General features: G+C 45.6%; 1 protein-coding gene across 2 annotated transcripts in view; it reads left to right on the forward strand.

Annotated features, from left to right (window-relative positions):
- Window positions 1-23,825, forward strand: part of MEGF11 (multiple EGF like domains 11) — a 1,692,327-nt gene that overhangs the window by 1,128,671 nt on the left and 539,831 nt on the right. For both annotated transcript variants that reach the window (XM_069222897.1, XM_069222898.1), the window contains exon 10: window positions 17,917-18,091. In XM_069222897.1, coding sequence (XP_069078998.1) covers window positions 17,917-18,091 — 175 coding nt within the window. The remainder of the gene's footprint in view (window positions 1-17,916; window positions 18,092-23,825) is intronic.

A 23,825-nucleotide genomic window follows, 5' to 3' on the forward strand; every position in this document is an offset into this window, starting at 1 on the left:
ACCTAAACATGGGGAGAGTAGTGACGTGACTAAAACTCTCCATACTTTTTTGGAACACCCCCCATCTATCATTAATGGGAAAGATATCGCTTTTAAAAATAATGGTACTACCATGATGTTTATATGTGATGCAAGGCGCCTTCTATGAAATCCCTAAAGATGTCTTCAGTGAGCTAGACAAATTAATAGTGAACTCTTAAGGCAGGGCAAAAGGTGTAGAGTGAGCTTATCCACCCTCAGATGGGAATGAGAAAAGGGTGTTTAGAGGTACCGTATTTGGAAATGTACTACATAGCCACACAACTGCGGTTTGCAGTGCACTGGTAGGATGGGGAGCAGAATTGGAAAAGGACATTCTTGGAAGGATACGATGGGGTTCCCACAATGGGAGAACTGTTGATGCAAGGCAATGGAATACCCCACATGTAATCAGACTTATGGGCAGAATATGGTAGAGAGCAGTCAGACAGGTGCTTAAAATGGTGTCTCACGCCCCGACGTGGATATTTGGATTCTGTCCCCCTTTAGGCAGATGGCACACACAAAGACGGTGGCCAGATGGCAGGAATGTGGTTGTATAATGCCATCTGAGCTTTACCCAGGTAGATTAATTACTTTGCAAGAGGTACAGGAGTCGTTTAACCTGGGTACAGGGCACTTTCTACGAAATGCTAAGGTGGTAGCAACAGCTAGACAACTATGACCTACATTTCCAGATGCTCTAGAGCTGACTCAAACCTTAGTTACCCTGCTAGCCATAGCGGAGGGGACACAAGCTTATAACACATTCATACCGAGCACTGCACTCTGACAAGAGAGTACAACCACTGCCTATAGAGAGCACATGGCAACAACTCCCAGTGGACCCTCTGTCTCCACGGGATTAGATAAAGATACATGCAGGTGTGAAGGGAGCGTCAGTGTGTGCCAGATTCAAACAAGCACAATTTCTTACATATGGCCTACCTATCCCCTAAGCGGCTACATGCCATATACCCCTCTAGAGACCAGAGTTGCCAGAGGTAGCACGCGGAGTTCGCTGATTTTATTCACATGATATGGCACTGTCCTTTGGTACAGAATTATTTGACAGAAGTCCTTGTCCAACTGAGGAGGTCCACGAGCTGGGAGTTCCCACAAACTATTGGGAAATGCCTACTAGGACTCCTCCCCAAGAACCCAAAAAAGAGGCTCAGCGGGCATTCTACCATTTTAGGCCCAACTGTAGCAAAGCTACACACTGCAATCCACTGATTGAGCCCTCGGACCCCAACTAGGGAGGCATGGGAGTCAGACTTGGTGGAGTGGGCTGAAGTTGAAGAAGTTCATATAAGGAGGACTAGGAAAGATGAAAAAGCACAGGACGTTTTGGTAGCATGGGCAGAGATAATGCAGACACTACTGGAAAATAAATGTACACAGAGAGAAGGTACCCCATTACAGGGCAGGGAGAACGAGTGATATCCAACGGTGGGGAGGATGGTTTCTCTTTACGATCTGGAACTTAGAAATTATGGCCTACTGAGACCAGAAAGAAACAATGATGACAAATGCTGGTGAACATAGTACACTGTGCCTTCCTTGGAAGCTTAGGGGAGTTGGTGTGGGGGGGTAGTGTTGTAAATTGAGTTTAGTTGGAGAAGTTGTTGGGGGATTGGTAGAGGTACAGGTCGATTTAATTCCTTTGATGGTTTATGTTGGAATTCACGCCTGAAAACACGACCTGACGTATATAAACTGCTATATCACCTAATAAAAAGACATTTAAAAAACATGCATTTCTGAAGAAGTAATTAAATATTTCAGTGCTTTCATGTGTGCCACATTATCCAGGAACATTATTTCTCCAAAGCAGAAAATCATGTGTGAGCTTGTGGAGATACTGTGTGCCAGATTATAAATCGGAATGCTAAACAGGCAACTATATATGCTATAGAAGATGCACCACCTTTTTGATAGAGTATATCTCATAAATCACCAAGAATAGCTTAATTCTTTCCCGGGCTGTAATGGCCGCCTTTGTTCTAGCGCGGCAATAAAAAACTTGTGCTGCAAAGAGTATGATGACCCGTTAAAATATATCTGAGCATTCCACAGTACAGGTAAGATTTCACCTGGTCAGTGAGCTGTTGCTAGGGTACGAGGGCTACTTTTCAAGGTGCTTGAAGCGACGTACTTTGTTTATTAGAGGAGGCCAAATTACGGGAACGGGTTTCTGGTACTGCCAAGAAGCGGGCGAAGTGGAGAATGTTTATAAAATCTTTGTAAGCGTTGTGAAGTGCGTAGCTCAAAAACTTTGGAGTTCGGAGCGGTTTTAGCAGTCCTTTGTGTTAGTGTAAACAACTCCTGCTTGGGGCCGTAGAAGAACTGCCGTAACTTTGCCCCAGTCTCTGGACACACGCTCCACCCTTGGCATTTCTTCGCCCTGGCCCAGCTCTCACATGACCCAAGCCACACTACACCCCCTCTTCTTGATAATGTCCCATGCAGTGCTTGATTTATGCTTGTTGTTTCCGGTGCGGAGCACCGGCACTTATTTCTGAGGGCCGGCGGCGCTTAGTTTTCTGTCTCAAGCATTCACTGCGAGCAAAAGACACTTGGGAAAGACGGAGGAAGAGAAAAACTAAAAAGCGTTAGAAAAGGGAAAAGCAGGAAGCTGACAGAGTGAGCTGAAGGGGCAGGGAGTGGCTATAAATGGACTGAAGAGGCCCGAGATGGATTCAGGATTATGCTGCCTCAGTAGTATGTGGCCGCAATTTTAATTGCAGCTGCCGCGTGTTTAAGAGGAGAGCTTTGAGCACCATCACCTTTTTATTTACAAATTAAGCACTGGTCCCATGGCCCAGCCCCTTGCCCCACCACACCCATGGTCCCCAAACTACGGCTACAGTCGGGTTCCTCTGCCATACTATCCATTTAACTTTTCAATGAATGGCTGTCTTCAGTGCACCCACTCTGAGGGGAAAAGTTTGCCCCTGGCAATGGGTCCACCTTGGTGTGGCTGCCTTCGGGGAGAGTTTGCATCAGTAAAATCGTGTGGAATCAGAAAACTTCGCCAAAGCTGTTTTTACATTCGCCAGACTTTGCAGTGGATTGTAAAACTGTCTCCCATCCCGCCCTCGATTGTGCCAGTGTTCACACTGACGCACTTGGAAAAGCACATTTGTGTCATTTTCTACGCCGCACATATGTCAGAAATCACGCCATGAATGTATACAAAACGGTTGAGGTGATAATTGTTAACTACGCTTGCAGAGTTAAAGACAATTAGGACATTACAGCCTGTGGGCAATAAGTGACTGAATGCTGGCTTTCCTCTAGCAGCAGAATGAGTAACTGTCTCAGCAGTTTGCCCTATCACATGCAGTGACCTACAGTTATTGGGTCTGAGGGTGCAGCTTGAGTTCACCGTTTTCTGCTTATGGTGATTAATGTCCAACAAGGCACATACTGGAGCAGCTAAGTAAAGTGTGGGAAGCTGGAACAATACAATCGAATGCAAAAGATGCCAGGTAGCGTAGCCCAAATAATCCAGGGGGTACCAGTCTAGGGTGGCAGTCCAATGAAAGAGTATGCCGTGGCCAGGCATGGTTCAATGCAGACTGCCGTTGATGGATTGAGCAATCACACTATGACTAGGCCGGTAGCTTGGTTGGAATTTTTGGGTGTTTGTGGGCAGGAATCTTGGTGTGGGCCAGCAGGGAGCTCAAATCAAGTGATGGGGTTGGTGGTTGGTCAAGTGGTATCTGTCCTCCCATTGCAATGAGCAGCTTTCTCATTAGGGGCCAGATGTATGAAATATTTTTGCACTCGCAAACGGTGCAAATCGGTAAATTCGTCCGTTTGCGAGTGCAAAAACGTGGTCAGCGATGCATGAAAGGCAATCGCAGACCAAAAATAAGAAATCGCAAAAATTGCGAATTTTTGCATTGCAACCTTGTTTTGCGAGTCGCATTTTGCGAATCAGTATTTCCAGTAGGAAATTGCGAGGTGCAAAATGTGCATTGCAAAATCCCATTCTCAAATAGATGCATCAAAAAATCGCAATTAGCGATTATCCGCAGAATGGCATTTTGCACATGCAAAATACCACTAAGTGAAAGCAGGTGGTAACCAGGTGCAACCTATAAAGAGGCCCAGAATGCCTCACACTCTGTCCCACAATGGCTGCACTCTACGTCATGGCGAGGAGGATGAGGATCCTGGCAGGTTTGAGGAGAGGGAGGAGGAGACAGGAGCGCATTTTCAGAGTGCGCATTACACTTTTTGACCTGACAGAGGAGGAAATATATGATAGGTATAGGTTGAACTCAGCCATGATTCTTGATCTGATAGCTGAGCTACAACCCATACTGCAGCTCAGAACACCAAGGAGTCACAGCATACCCACCCATGTGCAGGTATTATGCTCCTTACACCTACTAGCCTCAGGGAGCTATCAAGGGGTCATAGCAGCCTCTCCAGATTTTTCAATGCATTTATCAACGCCATGCTAAGAAAACTCCAACAGTACATCAGATTCCCCCACACCCCACAGGAAATACAGCAGACAAAAATAGAGTTTTATCAGATAGCACAGTTCCCCCACGTCCTAGGTGCCATAGATGGCACACATGTGGCAATATGTCCACCATCAGTCACAGAGTATGTGTACCGCAACCGTAAATACCAACATTCCATGAATATACAGGTGATATGCAATGCCTCCTATATCATAACTGATCTCGTGGCCAGGTACCCAGGGAGCACACATGATTCATACATCTTTCGTCACAGCGGCATTCACACAAGACTGCTAGCTGGGGAGTTTGGTGAAGGATAGCTACTAGGTAATGTCACTCTTTACACTGGCGCATAGATGACAAACCCATGTCAGATGGCTGAGGTACTCATGACTCCTTCTGTCCCTTCCAGGAGACAGAGCCTATGCAGTGCGCACCTACATGATGACGCCCTACCTCAATCCCACAACACCAGCAGAACTGAGATACAATGCAGCACACAGGGCAACCCGCAACGTGGTGGAGCGCACATTTGGCCTCCTGAAGAGTCGCTTCCGTTGCCTCCACAAGAGTGGAGGGGCACTACAGTACAGTCCAGAGACGACATGTAGAATAGAGGCTACTTGTGCAATCTTGCACAATATGGCAACAACCAGGGGCATACCTATAGAAATCAGTGACACTGAATCAGATGAGGATGACGATCCCATACCACCTCTACAGCCAGCAGACAGGACCAGTGCAGCAGAGCGAAGGCAAAGGCGTGCTGACATCACAAACAACCATTCCAGACGTGAGTATGAATGACAAAACTCCACTGACAACTGTACCTGTAGTGATAGAAATGTATTACCTTACGTCAGGTAATGAATGGTGAAAATTGAAGTAAACAAGTAAATTCAAATACTAAAAATAACAAAAGTACTGTGTCCCACACTATTACATCATAGTGGGAACACCATTGTCACTGCGGCAAGAGTCACTTCCTCCTCCCACGCACACCACTGGGGTGCCCAGTTGACTCACTGGCACCCTGAATGTCACCCTCAGTGGCAGTGCTGCACCTGGCACTGCGCCGTCTGGTGTCTGCTGCTGGTACGGCCACACTAAGGCTCGAACTGTCCTCAGTGTCCCCCAAGGCTACCTCACTGGGAGTGGCCGATCTCTGTCCCATGACTAGTTCAATCACATTAGTGATTTGGACAAGGCTCTGGACCACATCCCTGCTGGTGTGTGCAGCCTCCACTTGGGCCGCCACAGCGCGACGGGCGATGAGTGCTGTGGAGTTTGCCATCCTGTTTGAGGACCTGCAGTAGTTTGCAAACATGGTTCTGAAGCGGTGTTCATGTCTGCGTCTGCTCACCCTTTCGTGGCGCAGCTCCTCACACAGGTCACGCACTGCACTGGTAAGCTCCTTAGTGTCCTGAGAGGCCTGCACCTGTCCCTCACGCAGCTGGGTGATATTGCTGTTCAGGGTGTCAAGTCGCCGATGCAGGCCCATCATATGTCTATTGTGGACTCTCAGGTTCCTGTCCAGACTCAATATTCTCCTATTTTGCAGGCGCTGTTGCTGCAACATAGCAGCCTCAAGTCCCCCGAACAAGGATGGACCCTCACCTGCCTCCTGCGGTTGCTGCTGGGACACTGTGGCACTTCTGCAGTGTGCTGCATGACCGCTGTCCCCCCGTATCTGGCTGCGCCTATCTGGCGCAGACGGTGTGCTTGCCCCCTCCTGCTGCACATCGGAGTCGCCACTGAGGTCTGGCAGTGGCAATGGCCTGGGCCTGCGGCGCACAGTGGAGATGTTGACGGACCCACTGGTGTTGGTGTCAGAGGGCTGCTGTGTGTCCGTCTCCCCTACACACAGAATTTCTGTGGCTGCTGGGCCAGGCCTACCTGCAACGACAATATGCAGCATGTCAGTTCTGTATGTTACATTCTCTGTCCAAAAATGGCAATAAAGCTACAGGTAATGCTCTACATGGTGTAGTGTGTGTTGTGTTACCTTGGGTGTCACTATGCTTGCTTACATTGTCATGCTACTGTCTGTACTAGTTTGTGGACCAAACTCCCATAATGCATTGTTGTGATGCTTCTAAGATTTGGACTGGACTACTTCACACACTACTTCACATTACATGCTAATTCCTAAGGGGCTTTTATGCATGCACATATTGGGTCCACACAACAACATTGCACTTACCTTGGCTGGTACTCGGTTGAGCGGAGGTGTCTATATCTGTGACCCCTGTCACTGATTCCGGGAGGAGTGTCGATTCCACCAGGTCCTCCAGTGGTGTGGCAGGTGGCTCGGTTGGTGGTCCTCCACCTGTGCCCCTGGCCTCTACAAGTCTCCTTGCCACCCTCTCCTTTGCCCGGGACCGCAGGTCGTACCAGCGTTTCTTAATCTCATCAATGGAGCGCTGTGCCACTCCAATGGCGCAGATTTTACCCTGGATCTCAAGCCATAGCCTTCTCTTCTCGCTCTCAGGAACCTGGAGTCATGATTTACCAAACAGGCGGTCATGGCTCCTCACAACCTCTTCTGTTAGTACCTCCAGCTCCTGTTCACTGAACTTGAGTTTGCGCTTCCTCTCCTGCTTCTCCTGTGATGTACCTTGGGGCTCCATTGTGGCTCAGGTGATGCTGCTCCTTCAGAGTGCTGCTCAATGTGGCTGGGCTGCTCTCACTCAGGATGCTGGTTTGGGTGTGGCACCTGAAACTGCATGGGATGACTAATTTCCTGCTGGTGATGTCATCAGGCTCCTCCAGGTGTGCATTCTCGAACTTTCTCTCATTTTGCGATTTTTTACCGAATCGCAAATTTTGTTACATGGCGAATTGCGACTCGGAAATAGCGATTTCTTAATAATCGCATTTTGCGATTCGCAGACCCCAGTTTTCATACATCTGGCCCTTCATTGTTAACTACAAATAGCTACACGCTTTGCAACTTCACACAACCCTATGTAAAAACCAATATCATGCCAGACCTCATATTATCCCATATGAAAGGTACCCATATTTCTCCATAAGTCGTTCTCCACTTTCATGCGGAATCCACATGTCTGTAGTATGTGAAGCACCATTGCAGTTCAAAATGAGCATAGTTTTTGTTTCACTGAGAAAAATAAAAAGTGATTGGTATACTGCTTAAACTAATCTTAGCCACTGGAACTTACTCAGGGCCGCCTTACAATCCATTGTTTTTTACTACCATGCCACCTCAAACGAAAACCAACCATGGTCATATCAACCTCTGTCCTGCTGGATTAGAATCAGTCCAAACCAAACTTCTGGCCATGCCCCCCTCCAAGAGGGAACAGAACCAACCCCAGACCTGGTTTGTATAGCACTGTGATGCCAGAATCTATATGTTCTCCACTAATATAAAATCACAAATGTCATGTCAGAAAAATAAATTTCTTAATACGTAGAACTCCATGTTAATGCATGCAAGATTGCCAGAATGCTTCTGATATAACTTCCAGCCATCTGCTCATCTTCCTACTCACAGGATCTAGACTATAATGCACATTTGGTCTCTAAGGCAGCATTCACTTTCATAAGCAGGGGCATTCATGAACATATTGAGAATCAGCTGCTCACTATTCCACTATAGGACTCAGAGGCCGCCAGCAGGCCCTTGCACCAACACCGGTCATACACAGACCGACACCTTGTTTCGTTGGAAGAAGTATTTATTTTATTTACTTTGTCTATCAAAACATTATTAATTTATCATATAAATCACTTCAGTAAACTTTCACTGCAAAACCAAAATTAATATCAAAGGAATTATTTACAATTTACATCTGTAACCATAAATCATTTTGACAGGATCCCTTCCTGTCCTGAACCTCCTTTGGACCACACAGGGACTGGACGTCACCTGTATCCCTAGGGGGGGGCGGTATCCCTGCTTCCTCTGTTCCTTGCCCACATGCTCAGGCTTCCGCCCCCTCTCCAAACACCAATCAGTCAACGGGTGTAACGGGGCAGCCCAGGGCATGAGCCCTGTGACCACCCCAGTGATCTGGGCTCCCTACCCCCAATCTGGTGTGTACATCTGCAGGTTGGTCCAGGACTTCAGGATCCTATCTCTGGTGTTATACCGGGCCCCACCCTTGGGGACCCCTCTGTTGCTTCAGGTCACTTTAGTACTTCTTCTGCCTAATAATAGGGAGAGGGTGGGTGGGACAAAATGTCTCCGTCCGTCTGGGCCACCGCTGCGCTGCAAAGAAGAAGGCCGAGCCTTCTGGGGGGGTGCTTATAAGCCCCCCACTGGCGCACGGCGGCCCAAACCGGAACGGCCACAACGTTGGACCAACGTTCCTACTCGCGTGTTACTTCCATCTACACGTCTCGTGAGGCGTGCAGGCGGAAGTAACTGGCCAGCCCTCACACAACTAGTGCGGAGGGTCCGCCCCCCGGCGTCCCTGATCCCTAAGGGGGCCACGCTCCCCCCATGTTGGGGGGCGCTTTTCCATACTCAATTGCAGACACAGACAGGGGCTTGAACTATGGGGATTGTTACTGCTGCAGGAGGGTGGAAGGGCAGGCCTCGTGTTCCAGGCTCCTGTCGGATCACTGACCAGCATAACTTTCTACAAACATGGACACGTTTCTTATTGTCTAAAAAACAAGTTATGTTTAAAGGGTAGAGCTTTTAGTCAAGTGTCTTTTCTGAATCCGCCTACAACACATGACATGGTAGATCATGGTATTCTACTTATTACTAGACCAAAATAATGCACTGGAATTCCAGTTACATCATTGGACTGGGTCCAATTGCTTTGTGGCACTGGGGGTAACTAAGCAGGAAGGGGAGGAATCTGACAGTTCTGAGGCCTGTAAACTGGGAAAGTTGTGTGGCTAACGTGGGTCACAGAAGCGCTTAGGACTGAATCATTGCCCTAAAAACTAAGAACTTTTTTATGCCGACTGGACTGGACATTGCTTGATTTACCATGACCCCACACTCCTAGCTCACCCTACCTCATTCATGCTTGTTTAATGTGCTTTCTCCTTCCGTGTCCCACACAGATGGAGTGAAGGACAGGGTTGTAGGAAGATAGTTGAACAGGAGAGGTCAATAGGCATCAGATGTATGACGGTACCACACATGCCTTTACAGTGCGGACAGTACAACGCCTGTTCATTACCCATCATTAATTTATAATGAAAGTTTTTTTCCACGCATATGCCTTTACCACACATGCCTTTAATATGAAAATTTTGTTGTAAAGGCATGGTTGGTAAAGGCATATGCATGGTAAAAAGTAAAGTGCTAAGTATATCCCATATATATCCTATAGATATATATATATATATATATTTGTATATATATATATATATATATATATATATACATACATATATATATATATGTGTGTGTATATATGCATATATATATATATATATATATATATATATATATATGTGTGTGTGTGTTTATATATATATATATATATATACACACACAAACGTATATGTGTGTATATATTTATTTAAATATATATATATATATATAGTCACTTTGCCACCCAAAAACGCTACCTACCATACAACCTGAACATACCCTTGCCACCCTAAAACTCATACTTACCCTAAACCCTAAAAGCCCCTTGCCACCATAAAATCCATATCCACCCTAAACACCCCTTACCACCCAAAAACCCATACCTATCCTAATACCTAAACATGCCCTTACCATCCAAAAACCCATACCCACCCTAAAACCTAAAAATGCCCTTACCACCCAAAAGCCCATACCCACACTAAAACCTAAACATGCCCTTACCACCTAAAACCCATAGCCACCCTAAAACCTAAAAAACCCTTACCACCCAAACACCCATAACCACCATATAACCTAAATAAACCCTTAACACCAAAAACGCATACCCACCCTAAACACCCCTCACCACCCAAAAACCCATACCCATCCAAAAAACCCTTACCAGGTCCCCAAAACCCATACCTACCCTAAATCCTAAAAATGCCCTTACAATCCAAAAACCCATACCGACCCTAAAACCTAAAGATTTCCTGACCATCCAAAAACCCATACCTACCCTGAAACCTAAAAATGCCCTTACCATCCAAAAACCCATACCCACCATAAAATCTATAAATGCCCTTACCACCAAAACACTCATACCCACTCTAAAACCTAAAAATGCCCTTACCACCCAATAGCCCATACCCACCCTAAAACCTAAAAATGCCCTCACCACCGAAAAGCCCATACGCACCCTAAAGCCTAAACATGCCTTTGCCACCCTAAAACCCATAGCCAACCTAAAACCTAAAAAAGCCTTACCAACCAAAAACCCATAACCATAAAACCTAAAAATACCCTTAACACCCAAAAACCCATACCCATCATAAACTCCCCTCTGCCACCCAAAAGCCTATACCCACCCTAAAAGCTGAAAATGCCCTTACCACCCAATGTATATATATATAAACACTTAAAACACCTAATACTTGCCTGTGCTTACCTTTAAAATATTTACCAAGCATATACCTTTACCATTCATGCCTTTACAACGAAATTTGTTGTAAAGGCATGCGTGGTAAAGGCATATGCGTGTTTATTCCTCTGTGGTAACGGTCATGAGTGGTAATGACCACGTTGTAATGGCTGTTTCCCTAGGCATCGCTCCCTTGAAAGCAACAGGCTAAAAAGGCTTTTTGCTTCTACTTTAGCTAGAATCTTCAGACGTCATACTGCTGATACCGTATATGAAAGAAATATGACAAAGGGTAACGAGAAAATGTATCAAAACATGAAACAATAATGTTTGTGCCCAAACACAGGATTTATGAGAGGAAGAACAAGGCACCTTGGAGAGGAAAGAAATCACAATTTGTTACAAAAAAAACCATCATCAAAGCAAGAGTGTTCTCACCCCTCCGAACTTCCTTCGACATCTATAACTTGGCCACTCTTCTGACACTCCAAATCCTCCCATCCTGTGTAATGACACTCCCTCTGTTCAATGTAACCATTTTGAGGGGCCTTTAAAACTTGGTTCTACCCTTTTCCACCCTTGCTGGCAGTCTGATACAAACCATATCTCCCAGCCCCAACTTGGGTAATTTAGTCTTGTGACTGAGGTCATATCTCTGTTTGGCCTTCAACTGTTTACTCTTCACCCTCTTTCTCACTTGACTCAAATCTAACCTCTCCTCAAGGGGTTGGCCTGGGGTCGTTTATTTAGCAGTTACAATGGGCGCAACTCAGACGAAGGAACCCTTCCCCTCAACAACCTGAAAGGGCTGACCCCAGTGGTGGAATGGGAATTCATGCAGTAAGCCGATAACCTTTCCCTCACCATTTGCCTCACAGGAATGTGTGTTTTTTTACAGCCATGTGAATAGTATCTTTAAGATAATGGTCAAACCATTCCACCAGACCATTGGCCTAGGGATCATACAGGGCTGTCCTTATGAGTGTGATGGCATGGGATTTAAGGAATTATCTCATCTCATGAGACACAAACAGTACACATTTACCAGTGACAATAGATTCAGGATAACCTTCTCTACAGAATCTCTCTCATGGACTTCAAAACCTCTTCTGTTGTCACCTTTTCTGCAAAGTTAGTTCAGACCATTTTGTGAAATAATAGATCATCCCAGTGGTGTACTGCATGTGGAGGGGTAACACTTTGAAACAACCGACACTATCAGAAAACAGTTTTTGCCAAGGGAATGGGGCCACTGCACAGGTTGCATTGGAGGTGTGACACACCTGAAATTTGTCACAATTCGAGCATTCCTTAGTTTCTTACAAAATGGTCCGCCTTCCAGTCCAAATTGGACCACAAAAAATATGTTTTCAACGCATTTTTAAGAGCTGACATTCCCATGTGTCCCTGATGACTAGATGTCATGATGATTCCCCTCACCTTCTCAGGTGGTACGCATTTGTCATTCCTGTACCATGCATCGTTCACCACGCTCAATTCACCAGTTACTTGTGCTAGTGAAAGTAGTTCACCACTTCACCACACAGTTGCTTGAGAGGAGGACATCCCACCTGGATGTACTCTTTCACTGTACTCAGGATGTCCTTGCCATCTTCCTCAATCCACTTCTTTTTTGTCAATGGTGTCTTCTGACTTGCACAAATTTCACTCACACTAGTAACAACATCAATATCATTTACTTCCCATGTTTCATCATCTGCATTAACCACAGATGATTGTGATAAAAAAAAGTCAGCACACATGTTCCTACTACCTGGAGCATAAACAACTTTGAAACAGTATTCCTGCAATTTGGAGCATATCTAGTTATGCGTGCAGTAGACTTGAGGCCTCCCCAGGGGACAAAATGTGAACCAGTGGCTTATGATCAGTTTCTAAATTTAACCTATTTCCCCAAACAAAATGTCTTAAGTGATTCACCCACCACGCCCAAGCTAACTACTCCCACTCAGTTACGGAATAGCATCTTTCCATGTCATTTAAAGTATGGGAGGCATAACTCACTCCTCTTGGTTAGTTCTCTGAGAGAGAATTACACCCAATCCATAGGCACTGGCATCCACTGTGATGGTGCATTCTTAGCCAATGGTGAATGGCCTTAACACAGGTGTGTTGGTTATGCTTGACTTAATACGGTTAACTGTGTCTTCGTGATCCTTTCTCCAAAGGAAATCTTGGCTGTTGCAGAGTAGAACCCTGAGTTGTTCCATAGCAGTTGCAAAGGTCTTAATGAACCAAGAGTAGTATTCACACAGTTCACAAAAGGAAAACACATCTTCCTTGTTGTTGGGTGTTTGAGCTGTAACTAAGGATTCCTTTGGGACTACACCTTCAGCCATCAACCTATGTTCAAGATATTCAACTTCTTCCTTCAACAATTTGCAGGGATAGGATGAGGCCATCGCTTTCAAGTCTGGAGCAAACTTTCTGCAATACTTCCCAGTGGTGTTGTTTTGTTTTTTAGAGAATACCAAAATGTCATCTTGGAAGCACCTTATGTCACTTTCCATATCTTTGCATATGTGGTACATTGCTCACTGGAACACTGAGGCTGCAAATGCTAACTCAAATGGCATCCTCTGCTATTAAAATAGCCCATAAGGTGTGATAAAGAGATTCAGCTGTTTTGAGTCCTCAGCTAGTTCAATTTGGTGGTACGCCTGGTGAAGATCAAGTGTGGAAAAACAGCTGCCCCTTCCAATATGGAAATCAATTAATTGACCTTACGTAAAGTAAGTTGGTCAATCACAATATTAGCATTGAGGACTCTGAGATCCACACACAGGTGTAAATTACCATCACTTTTTCTTCATTAAACCAATGGGGGGGCACCCTTTCTGAGGACTCCGTTCCTCATTTATTCCTTTGTGCAGGAGCTCCTGTAAAAGCTTGTGTAGTTCTTTTCTCATGGTCAGTGGCACACCTCTCATCTTTTGTTTGATAGGTGTGGATCAGGGTCTCAAATTTATACCATGAGAGAATCCAACAAGTTTTTCCAAACCTTCAGAGAATGATTTGGGGAATTCACTGGTGATCCGGGTATTCAAATCCTGCCCTTGAATTGATAGAACAGGTTTAGAAGTTCTGGGATTCAACACCATTAGTAACAGCCTTTGGTCCTTCCATCACAGAACAAACTCCTTTGGTGGCCACATATATTTTTATGACTTCATGCCACTCCTTGAACTCTACCTTAGTACAAAGGTAGCCCAGGAAATTTCTTCCGTCTGTCAAATGCTACTGCTCTGATGTCAGGGTCCTTTAGTGTCTCAATCAATGAGGTGGACTGCATTTCATACACATCTGAAGTGATGATAGTGTATGGTGATCTAGGTTTTGCTGGTAGTCATTTCTTGTGAACTCAGCTGAAATGTTCTGGGACTCAGATATGTTGTATTCTTCATTCAGCGCTGGACAATACTAGTAGGAAGGAAGGGGTGAAATAAACTTCCACACCTAAAATAAGAAGGTTTTGTTTCACCCTTCTGTTGCTTGACTGGCTCTTGTTTGTTATGCTCGCCCAACAGACTTCAGACTTCATTGGTCTTAGCTGAAGATTGATTGTCATTTACTTCTTACACCCATGTGGCTGACTGCTCAAATGCCTTAGTGGACTTAATCACTTCCTCAAGTGTAGGGTCACCAAAGACTCATAGGCCCTCAATATGACTCTGCCGGTCTGAAGACCGCCAGGGCCGCGGTGGCGGTCTCACCGCCGAGGGGCCGGCGGTGAAGACTGCCACATTATGAGTGTAGCCGTTTGGCCTCTGCCAAACCACCACACCCCCACTTGTACCTCCAGTGTGGTTAGATAGCCGGGCCAGAGATCAGCATCTCTGACCCGTTGGTCCACTGATCATGAGTCATCTTTCCACTAGGGTTTCCGCAGCAGTAGCACTGCCATGAAAACCCTGGCGGAAAGACTACCAGTGACAGGAAATGTATTTCCTGTCACCGGCAGACAAATCCTCCAAACCTCCCTGCAATTTCAATACCGCTCCACCCCCCTTCCATACCAGCACCCCCTACCCCTTCCTTACCAGCCCCCCTCTCCCCACCCTCTCTCTCCAATTACACACACACGCACCTCGCATACACTCATTCACCAACACTTACATACATGCATTCACTCACAAGCATATATACACGCATTCAGACATCCATTCACACATCCATTCACACATGCATACACACTTACATTCACACATGCAGACAGCACACATTCACACACACATACCCAACACCTCCCATCCTCCCACCCCCCTCCCCTGTTGGACGATCGACTTATCTTGTCCGGCGAGGAGGCCGTCCAACAGAGAATGGGAATAGACGCTTCCACCACCAGCAGCGCCCCGCCATCAGGACACCACCAGGCCTTATTACAGGTCATAATACAGCTGGCGGAGTCCTTTTGGCGGGGCGGGCTGGTGATTAGAACCGCTCCCTGTGCCTCAGACTGCCAGCATGACTACTGGAGGATTATCTTCCCAAATTGTGGCAGAAATCCTTCAGTACTCGTAATATGGTGGCGGTCTTCTGCCTCCCGTGGCTTCGGCGGTCTTGAGAAAACACCTTCGAAGTCATAATGAGTGACATAGTCTTTCTTGACTAGTTTTTTTTATATTGACCATCAACTGTATGTAGTTTGTTTGTATTGACCAGCATCTCGTCTGTAGACACACCAAAGGAAAACACTCTCAAAGCGGAGTGGGAATTACAAGTCTGAAGCGTGTAAAGCGTTGGTGTGACTCACCTACATTGAGGAAAAAGGCGGTCTGATTCGTTCCCAGCTCTAGATCACGTTTCGCCTCAGACGGTGTGTGTGCCACAGCACTCCACTCTTGATGGCTGCATCGCAAGCTGCCTCACCACTGTAAAATGGTTATGAAGGAGAAGAACCACATCCTGTTCCTCACTGCCAATTTCTGAAGTGTCATCACGTGAAACCTGTGAGGTATGAACATCGCCCTCAATTGCCATTTACTTCCACTGACCTCCACACCAACGTTCTACCGGGGAACGTACCAATGCACAGGAGAAGAGGGTTTGGGGGAGGACAAAGGGAAAACGGGGAACAGGGGTCAAAGGCAAGGGACGAAATAATATTTTACAACAATGAATATTACAACCCACACGCCCTAAGGTGGCTTGAGATTACTAAACTTGTGGAATTATTCTGCACTAGTATGTACATTTATCCAGACGAATGAGTTGTCGTAGACAGTTTATGTAGTAGAGAAAAGGTCGGCTATGGCTGTCATATCATCACAGGCAGCGTATGTAGCAATCTGCTACGCTGACTGTGATGATTATACTCGAGGTTGTGTTGTGTTCTGACAGTCAGGTCACAGCGTGTAGCGCAGTGGACTCCAGCGGCGCATTTTGCACAGCGGTGGAACATATGAATAAACTTTAAGTGCACTTATAGAACATATCGATGCCGATATTGAGGGAACGTGTTTATCAAGGGGGGGGGGAGAGGCTGAGTGAATCCCCCAATATACAACCTTTTCATCTCTGTGGTGCGTGGTGCATTCGTATACTGAGCTCGCCTGTCAAGACCTGCTTTAGTCGGTTTTATGAATCAATCCGATAAACCGACTGGACTGTCTGAGGGTCGAGGTCTGAACTGCAACTAAAAATAGGCGCCATGTCTGGTCTAAGATGCTGGTTTTTAACATAAAAACGGAGCAGATGTTCAGCAAATCAGAAGAAACCAGCAACTTTTACGAAAGGGAAAGCAGAATATCTGTAGACAGAGAATATAATATAGGATAATGAATTTGTTTTTTTATCAACCCTGCTGGGGAAAAAAATTCCCAAAATGTTGTGAGTAAAAAATCTGCATCACAAAGGCCACGGTGACCGTCCCCTCCTGTGTTCCCTCGGCAGCTTTTAATTCCTGGTTAATAATGTAGCCCTGCTGGGCCACAACGAATATTGTGAAAACCTGGCACCGAAAGTCAGCCCGAGGGCACAGATGCGTAGGGAGACGAGTGTGCCAAAACCCCTCTCCAGTGTTCAAACCAGGGAGCTGTGACTTTGAGTTAAGTCAGGACGTGGCAGTAATTGAACCAGGAGCACCGAGAGAGCACCGGCGTGTGCACAGACGTGTACTTTTAATTAGTCTGCTCACGCTGTGGATGTGGGCTATGGTAGGGATTCAAGCTGACATTGATCACCGTGGCAGACATAAATTAAATGGCAGCCCATCGCGTGGTATGGGATAACCACAGAGAGAAGTGGCTTCCTTTGGCAGCATTGTGAGGGGAGTGTCAGCGGCGCCTTCGCCTAGTCTTCGTTCTTGATTGAATTTCCTTGGACGTCCTTACTGTGGCCCAGCGTGCAAGCAGCAAGGGATTCCTCAAGAAGCTTCTGAGCACAGGACCTCTGACCTCTTTCAGATCAGACGGATGGGTGAGCAAAGTCTCAAACTTCGCCCTTGACTGTGGCCAAAGCTGCTAAACACCTTACCTAGCAAAAAAGTTTGTTTGTCACCTGTGCTCAAATTCATTGACCATCATGTATACAGTTTGTTTGTTTTGACCATCGTCTCGTCTGTGGACACACCAAAGTGAAACACCCTCTGGGCGGAGTGGGGATTACGTTTGCCACCTTTGCTTATATTCATTTGCAGGACGTTTTTGCAAAACAAAAAAAAACGTTTTTTACAGGTGAGTTTTACTCCTTCTGACCTACTTATAAACCTGACAAACTTCAGAGGGGATCACGGTTTTGTGAAGTTTTGGGGTAAACAATCACTAGATTGCAAAGGATAATCTTCACACACATTAATGGTGATGCGCCTGGGAAGTTTGAGAAATCAACCCCTTACAGAGGGGGTGGGTACAGTCTTGTATTTTTGTTCCTTCTAGCCCACGGTACATTTTACGTCTCTCTCTCTTCTGCTGTAGCTGCCACCCCTTGTCGGGGGAATGCACCTGTCGGGCTGGCTGGTCCGGCCTGTACTGCGATGAGACCTGCTCCCCCGGATACTACGGTGAAGGGTGCCACCGGATCTGCTCCTGCCAGAACGGCGCCGACTGTGATGGTGTGTCCGGCCAGTGCTTCTGCGCCCCGGGGTATGCGGTAAGTGTGCTGCAGAAGAAGTCCCGTTGGAGGGATAAGCGTCTTTAATGGCACTGCATAGCTTAATGCTAGTATTACCTTTTAATTGCATGCATATGTCTTCACAGTTCGTCACAACTACACATTCAAATATAAAAACAGCAAGAGTTAACATGCAAAGCGATTTATCCAGCATGTCGAGCACTTTTTTTTATTTGCAAATCCTGATTTAAAAAAAATAAGTCGAAACGTATTTTTCTTTTGTGAACTTTCTGGAAAAAATAAGCCACTAATGTTTAGCTGCCTGTGTGTTGAGGACGTGTTAGCCAGCCTTATGAATTCATATCTAGCATGTGGCTTCAGTTTCTGAAATGCGTGCTGTGGAAATCACCTCCTTAGTTGCTTCAAAGAAGGGCGGCTGTCACAAACATAGGTAAGGTCGCGCTGAGGGTGTCTGGCGACATATTCAACATCGATCCAGCTCGGGCCATGTAAGCGACGCTCTGCAGACTGTCTCTCTCGGGGCCTGCTTCAAGAAGAGGCTGCTAATGTCTCTCGAGTACACGGATAAGTGCTTCGTCATAACTGAAACCCTCTCTGGTTCTGATTGCCAGGTGGATCACAAATTGAGCATTTTGCTACGGTCACTGCTTCCTCCAGTGCCAACCCTTCATGGTCTTTTTCTGGCTGCCTTTTTAAGTCGCGCCGACCAAGTAGCACAAGCCTATTGTGAACTTGCTCTGCATTTACAGACCTTCCGTGAGATACCTTTGGGTGTCTTGCGGGGTATAACACAGGCCCCTGCAGTGCATAGGTATCCCGCAACCCTCCAATGGACGCCCAGTCCTTCAAAGGGGCGCCATTCAGCCCAAGACCAATGAGTATCTGTGTGATCTGGGAGACTCAAGGGTCCTAATCACATTCTGCAGTAGAGACTCATCATTTTGCATTGCGCCATTGGTTGACTGTATTGTCATTCTCGTTGATTGCTTCTCATTCAATTACTTGCCTACCTTTTCTTGTGTTGCGTCCTACCCAATCACTGAAGTGCAGCCTAATTTTATTAGTCTTTTGATTGGCTGGCTGACATCCTTCCACTACTCACTTTATGGAACTACTTTTTTTCTTTTGGTTCATCACTCAACGAGAGCGATGCTTCCTCCCCGCCAAATACCCCCTCCTCCCCTCTCTTCGTTTTGCTCTCCCTCACGTACTGCTTGCTCTCTCTATAGTGAGCTTCACCCTCCCAATCTCCTCCTGCTCCCTGTTACTCTCTCCCTCAGTCACTCCTCTCCCATTCCAAGTGTTGCACTCTCGCTTGTTCTTAGCTCTGGCTTGTACTTTTCCCCTGTCCGCTGTGCTGTTCTCTTTAGTGAGTGTTTCTTCCTCTGCTCTCCTCATGTGCTGCTGTTCTCCCCCGTTTCTCCTCCACGTTTGTACTGAAAATCCATATTGGATCGATAAATTAAAAAAAGTAAATCGCATGTGCGTCATTCTGTAGGGTGTGCATGCGTGATGATGCTTGTGCTCCTACAGAAGGGCAACAGAGGTCGAGTTATTATGCAGATTTGTCTTTCTTTGTTCCGTCTCTGTGCAGCATACTACACAACACTGGCAACGCTAATAGGTCTAAAAGGTGAGATCTATTAGTTTTACCAATGCTTGTTACATGTGGTCCCAGTCAGGAGCATTAGCCTTCGCTTTAAAGTCATTGTAAAAAGGATCACAAAGATGCCGCATTCCTATCTTTTAAGAGCATTATTTCTATGCATGTTCTAGACGAGGGGCCATGGAGAACCTGGTATCATAGTCATTATGTACACATTTATCTCAGCTGTCAATTTCCATTAACAACTTAGGATTTTCATAGTTTTAGCAGATTTAATGCATATCTCGTTTACTGTCATCCAAAATAAGTATAGTTATTATTATGTCTTAATGCTCCATATGTTAATATTTTAAAGTACGTTTTCCTCTGCAGCTGTATTTGGCTAAAAGCTAGTGATGTTTGGGTTTTGCTTGCAGGAAGAATATCAGACACCAGAATGGTGACAAACATGGACCTCAGCTACACACAGTTGTCTTAAGTAGGGCTTGTGTTGTGCCATGCCCACTTAGACCCAGGTTTATTCTTGTCCTTTGATTCCTACATACAGTGTTTTTCAATAGTTACAGTGAACTTTGCAGGCGACAGGTGAACTTTGAAGTTTGTCAGACATAAGCCCAACTCTTAAGTTTGCCTAATCGATTAAGCACAGCTACCCTCTAAGGGGTTTAAAGGGAATGAAATAAGTTACAAGAGATACTGAGTACATTTTATACAGAATCCACAGCTCTCTCCCTTGCCATGATAGACCAAGCAAAACATGACAGACTGACCCAGAGTATAGTACCTAAGAGTGGGATACCCAGGCATGACTGTGCTTGAAGAACCCAGGACTGATTCCAAGTCATCCTTGTAATCATGTCCGAGACACTCCAAAGTTTCATGTAAGACCCACCCAGAACAGGTGCAAGCAAGGCACCTGGAGGACAGTGCCTGGGATTGAGACATCCAGACACCAAGGGCTGCTTCCAAGATACGCTGGTGCCTGGGTCTGAGACTCCCTGAATACCCAGAATGGACAACGATAGAGATGGTACCTGAATGGTAATTGTGTCTGAGATACCCCAAGGAATCAAACTAAGACACCAAAGGACTGTAAGTGAAAATGAATACTTGGAGGACTGTGCCTACGATGGATACTTCTGGAGGATGACCACACCAGAGGTATCCAGAAAGTTTCCAAGAGACCCTGGCGATTGAGCCTGAGGCATTCTGTTACTGAGCCTGAGGCACCCATAGAAAGAGTCTCTGAGTCTGACACACCCTGAGGGCTTTGTTTGAGAGAGATATCCGTAGAACATTGCCTACAGGTGACTGTGCTTGGGACACCAAGTACTGTTTAATGACAAACTGGTAGCTTGCCTGGGATACCCGAGTACTCTGATTGGGACAAAAACCATGTCCAAGACATATAGTACTTCATTAAGACTGCCAGGGTTGCGCTGGTGGATCAACCGCCACATTCTGACTGCCAGCACTGCCACTCTACCGCCACAGGACGATGTGACAGTGCTGGGGGTCCTAATCTGCCAGGCGCTGCCCTGGGGATTACGACTCCCTTCTCCACCAGCAGTTTTATGGTGGTAGTACCACCATGAAATGGCTTGGGTAGACGGGGTGCATGGAGCCCCAGAGAGTGCCCCTGCACTGCACAGGCACTTGGCATGGGCAGTGCAGGGGCCCCCCTGGCCAGCCCCGTTGCAATGTTCACTGTGTGCTTTGCAAACAGTGAACATCGAGACGTGTGCTGGTGCACCCTATGCACTACAGCATTGCCGCCGCCTCTATTATGAGCCAGAGACAATGCTGTATGCTGTTTTGCGCTGGGCCAGCGGGATACTCGTATTGGGGCCTGCGGGAAGGTGGACGCACTGGAGGCAACCTGCCCATCGGGACTTCGGCGGACAGGCTTTTCCATCCATCAAAGTCATAATGACCCTCATAGTGCCTAAGAGTTAGGCAGGCTGAGAGTGAGTGCCTGGTTGGGAGTGAGTTATCCTCTCAATGTCCCACTTCCAGACAAAGCCATCCAGGTGACTGTGCTTGGAATACATAGGACTGTTTCTGAGTTACAATGGTGGTTGTGTCCGAGAAGCCCTGAGGACTCAGACGTAAGCACCAAGAGGCACCTTCCTTGAGTCTAAGATATGCAGAGTCTGTGCTGAGGTAGGCCATGGAGACATTGGTAACATATAATATTATATCTTCTGCCACAAAAATGTTAATGCTTTACAAGTCAGGTCATGGGAAAACAAAAAAGAGGAACTCCTAATAAATCCAGATATAACTGACACAGCAGACTTTGAAGCACATGTAAGGATTTTGCAGTGACTGAGCCTGGATGAGTTCAAGGAAGGCAAAGCTCTTATGTTTCCCGGTTTCATAAGTGACCAGCTCATTCAGTCCTGGTTTTCTCTTTTGCTCTCTGGGAGTTGTAGTCCTGTAGTCCTGTAGGTAGATTTATGAAATCAGGACTAGGGCTCCCACAATGCAAATGGAAAAAACTGGGACTTAATGAGCGGAGAAATTTGAAAGGCTTGGGGACAGCTTGCTTCTAGAGTATGGCTTTAAGTGGGATGACAAAAGTTGCAGGACTCTAAAAGGAACGAAGCCAAACAGAAGTAACTAATTTTTTTTCACAAGAAGTGTGGTGTGTAATGAAGGGCTTAGCTGAAGATTGAACGAAAATTCCATGCTTTGTAAATTTGTAAAGAGTCTTACTCGACAAAGAATAGATGAAATCAGAAAAGACCAAAATATTTATGTATCATAAGTAATAAATACATTACAAGCTCTGTTACCACTTTGTACAGCAGCAAGTGTCTCTCTTTTGCAAGGGATTGTCTAGAGTATATTGCCCGCCTGCTTCCAATTTCAAGTGGAATAATTCCCAGAAACCCTTGAAAACGGATGGACAAAATCAGCCAATGTTGCTTTTTCTGCTTCCCAGTGGTAAGAGCAGTAAGGAGAAAATATACAATTTATACATTTCCAATTTAGTATATGTTAGAATTTACAGTTTTCTTTTCAGCAAAGTCTTTACTTCCTTGTGTTACTTGAAGCCCTGTCTAGCCAACAAATTGCATCAGATTGAGAACAACTTCCATGTGTTTTTATTTCAAAAACTCCTCATTCAGTACTCCATAAAATATGTACTTACTTATTTTAGCCCCTAAATATTTAGTACATAATTTGAGTTTAATGGTTCATCAAATAAATGTGTGTTTCAAATATTAGCCTGAGGTGCATAAAACCACCGATTCTTATATTGCTGTGGCTTTTGCCTCAAAGGTCACTTTGAATCTGAGACCTTTGACTATTGGAGTGAGAGTCAGAAATGTAGAAAGCGTTGAACCTACTTATTGATTCTTTTTGAGTACACAGATAGGATGACTTTGTTCATATCTACTTTATGGACTGCAGTAAAAATCACTGTGGACCATAGAATAGGCAAAGACCTTGACTTTGAGATACATCTCCCATCAGCTGTCGAAACAGAAAAGCTAATGCTATTGCAAAGAAGACACTCTCTGTACCAGCAATGTGGAACACTATAGTTCATTGAACAAAAATACACGGCCACAGGTCTTTACTGATGTAATGCTTTTTCAGGCTTACTGTTTAAGGCAAATTTTATATTTGAGCTGTCAGAGTAGTTCTTGGATTGCGTGTCTACTAATGCAAGGATGGTGTTACAGGAACTGAGTGATAAAACTGTACAGGGATAGGTAGACGATCTACAAATTTAGTACCTCCTGTTCACAAAGTTTAAAACCCAGAGATATATTAAGACCCTTCATATCTGAATCAAAACATGCTTCTGCCTCTACAGCCATCATTGGCATTCATCAGGGTGATGGTCCTACCTACTCCATACCACCGTAAACTACTTAATCTACCTCTAGGATGTGTGGTGTGAGCAGATATGTACATCAAATAATCAAACACCTGAATCCTAGTGTGGCAGATGCAACAAGTCAATGCTCTGCCCCACCTGTTCTTAACCTGTGGTCCGCAGACACCTGTGTATCTGTGATGTCTACTCATGGGTTCCATGACTGTTTCCAGAAAGAAAATATTATACCTCCCAGGCTCAGAGAAGGAAATAAAGGAAGCAATTGGTGGTATGCCCTCGGGAAAAACCACATG

The sequence above is a fragment of the Pleurodeles waltl genome, chromosome 3_1, assembly GCF_031143425.1.
Source record: "Pleurodeles waltl isolate 20211129_DDA chromosome 3_1, aPleWal1.hap1.20221129, whole genome shotgun sequence".
Taxonomy (NCBI): domain Eukaryota; kingdom Metazoa; phylum Chordata; class Amphibia; order Caudata; family Salamandridae; genus Pleurodeles; species Pleurodeles waltl.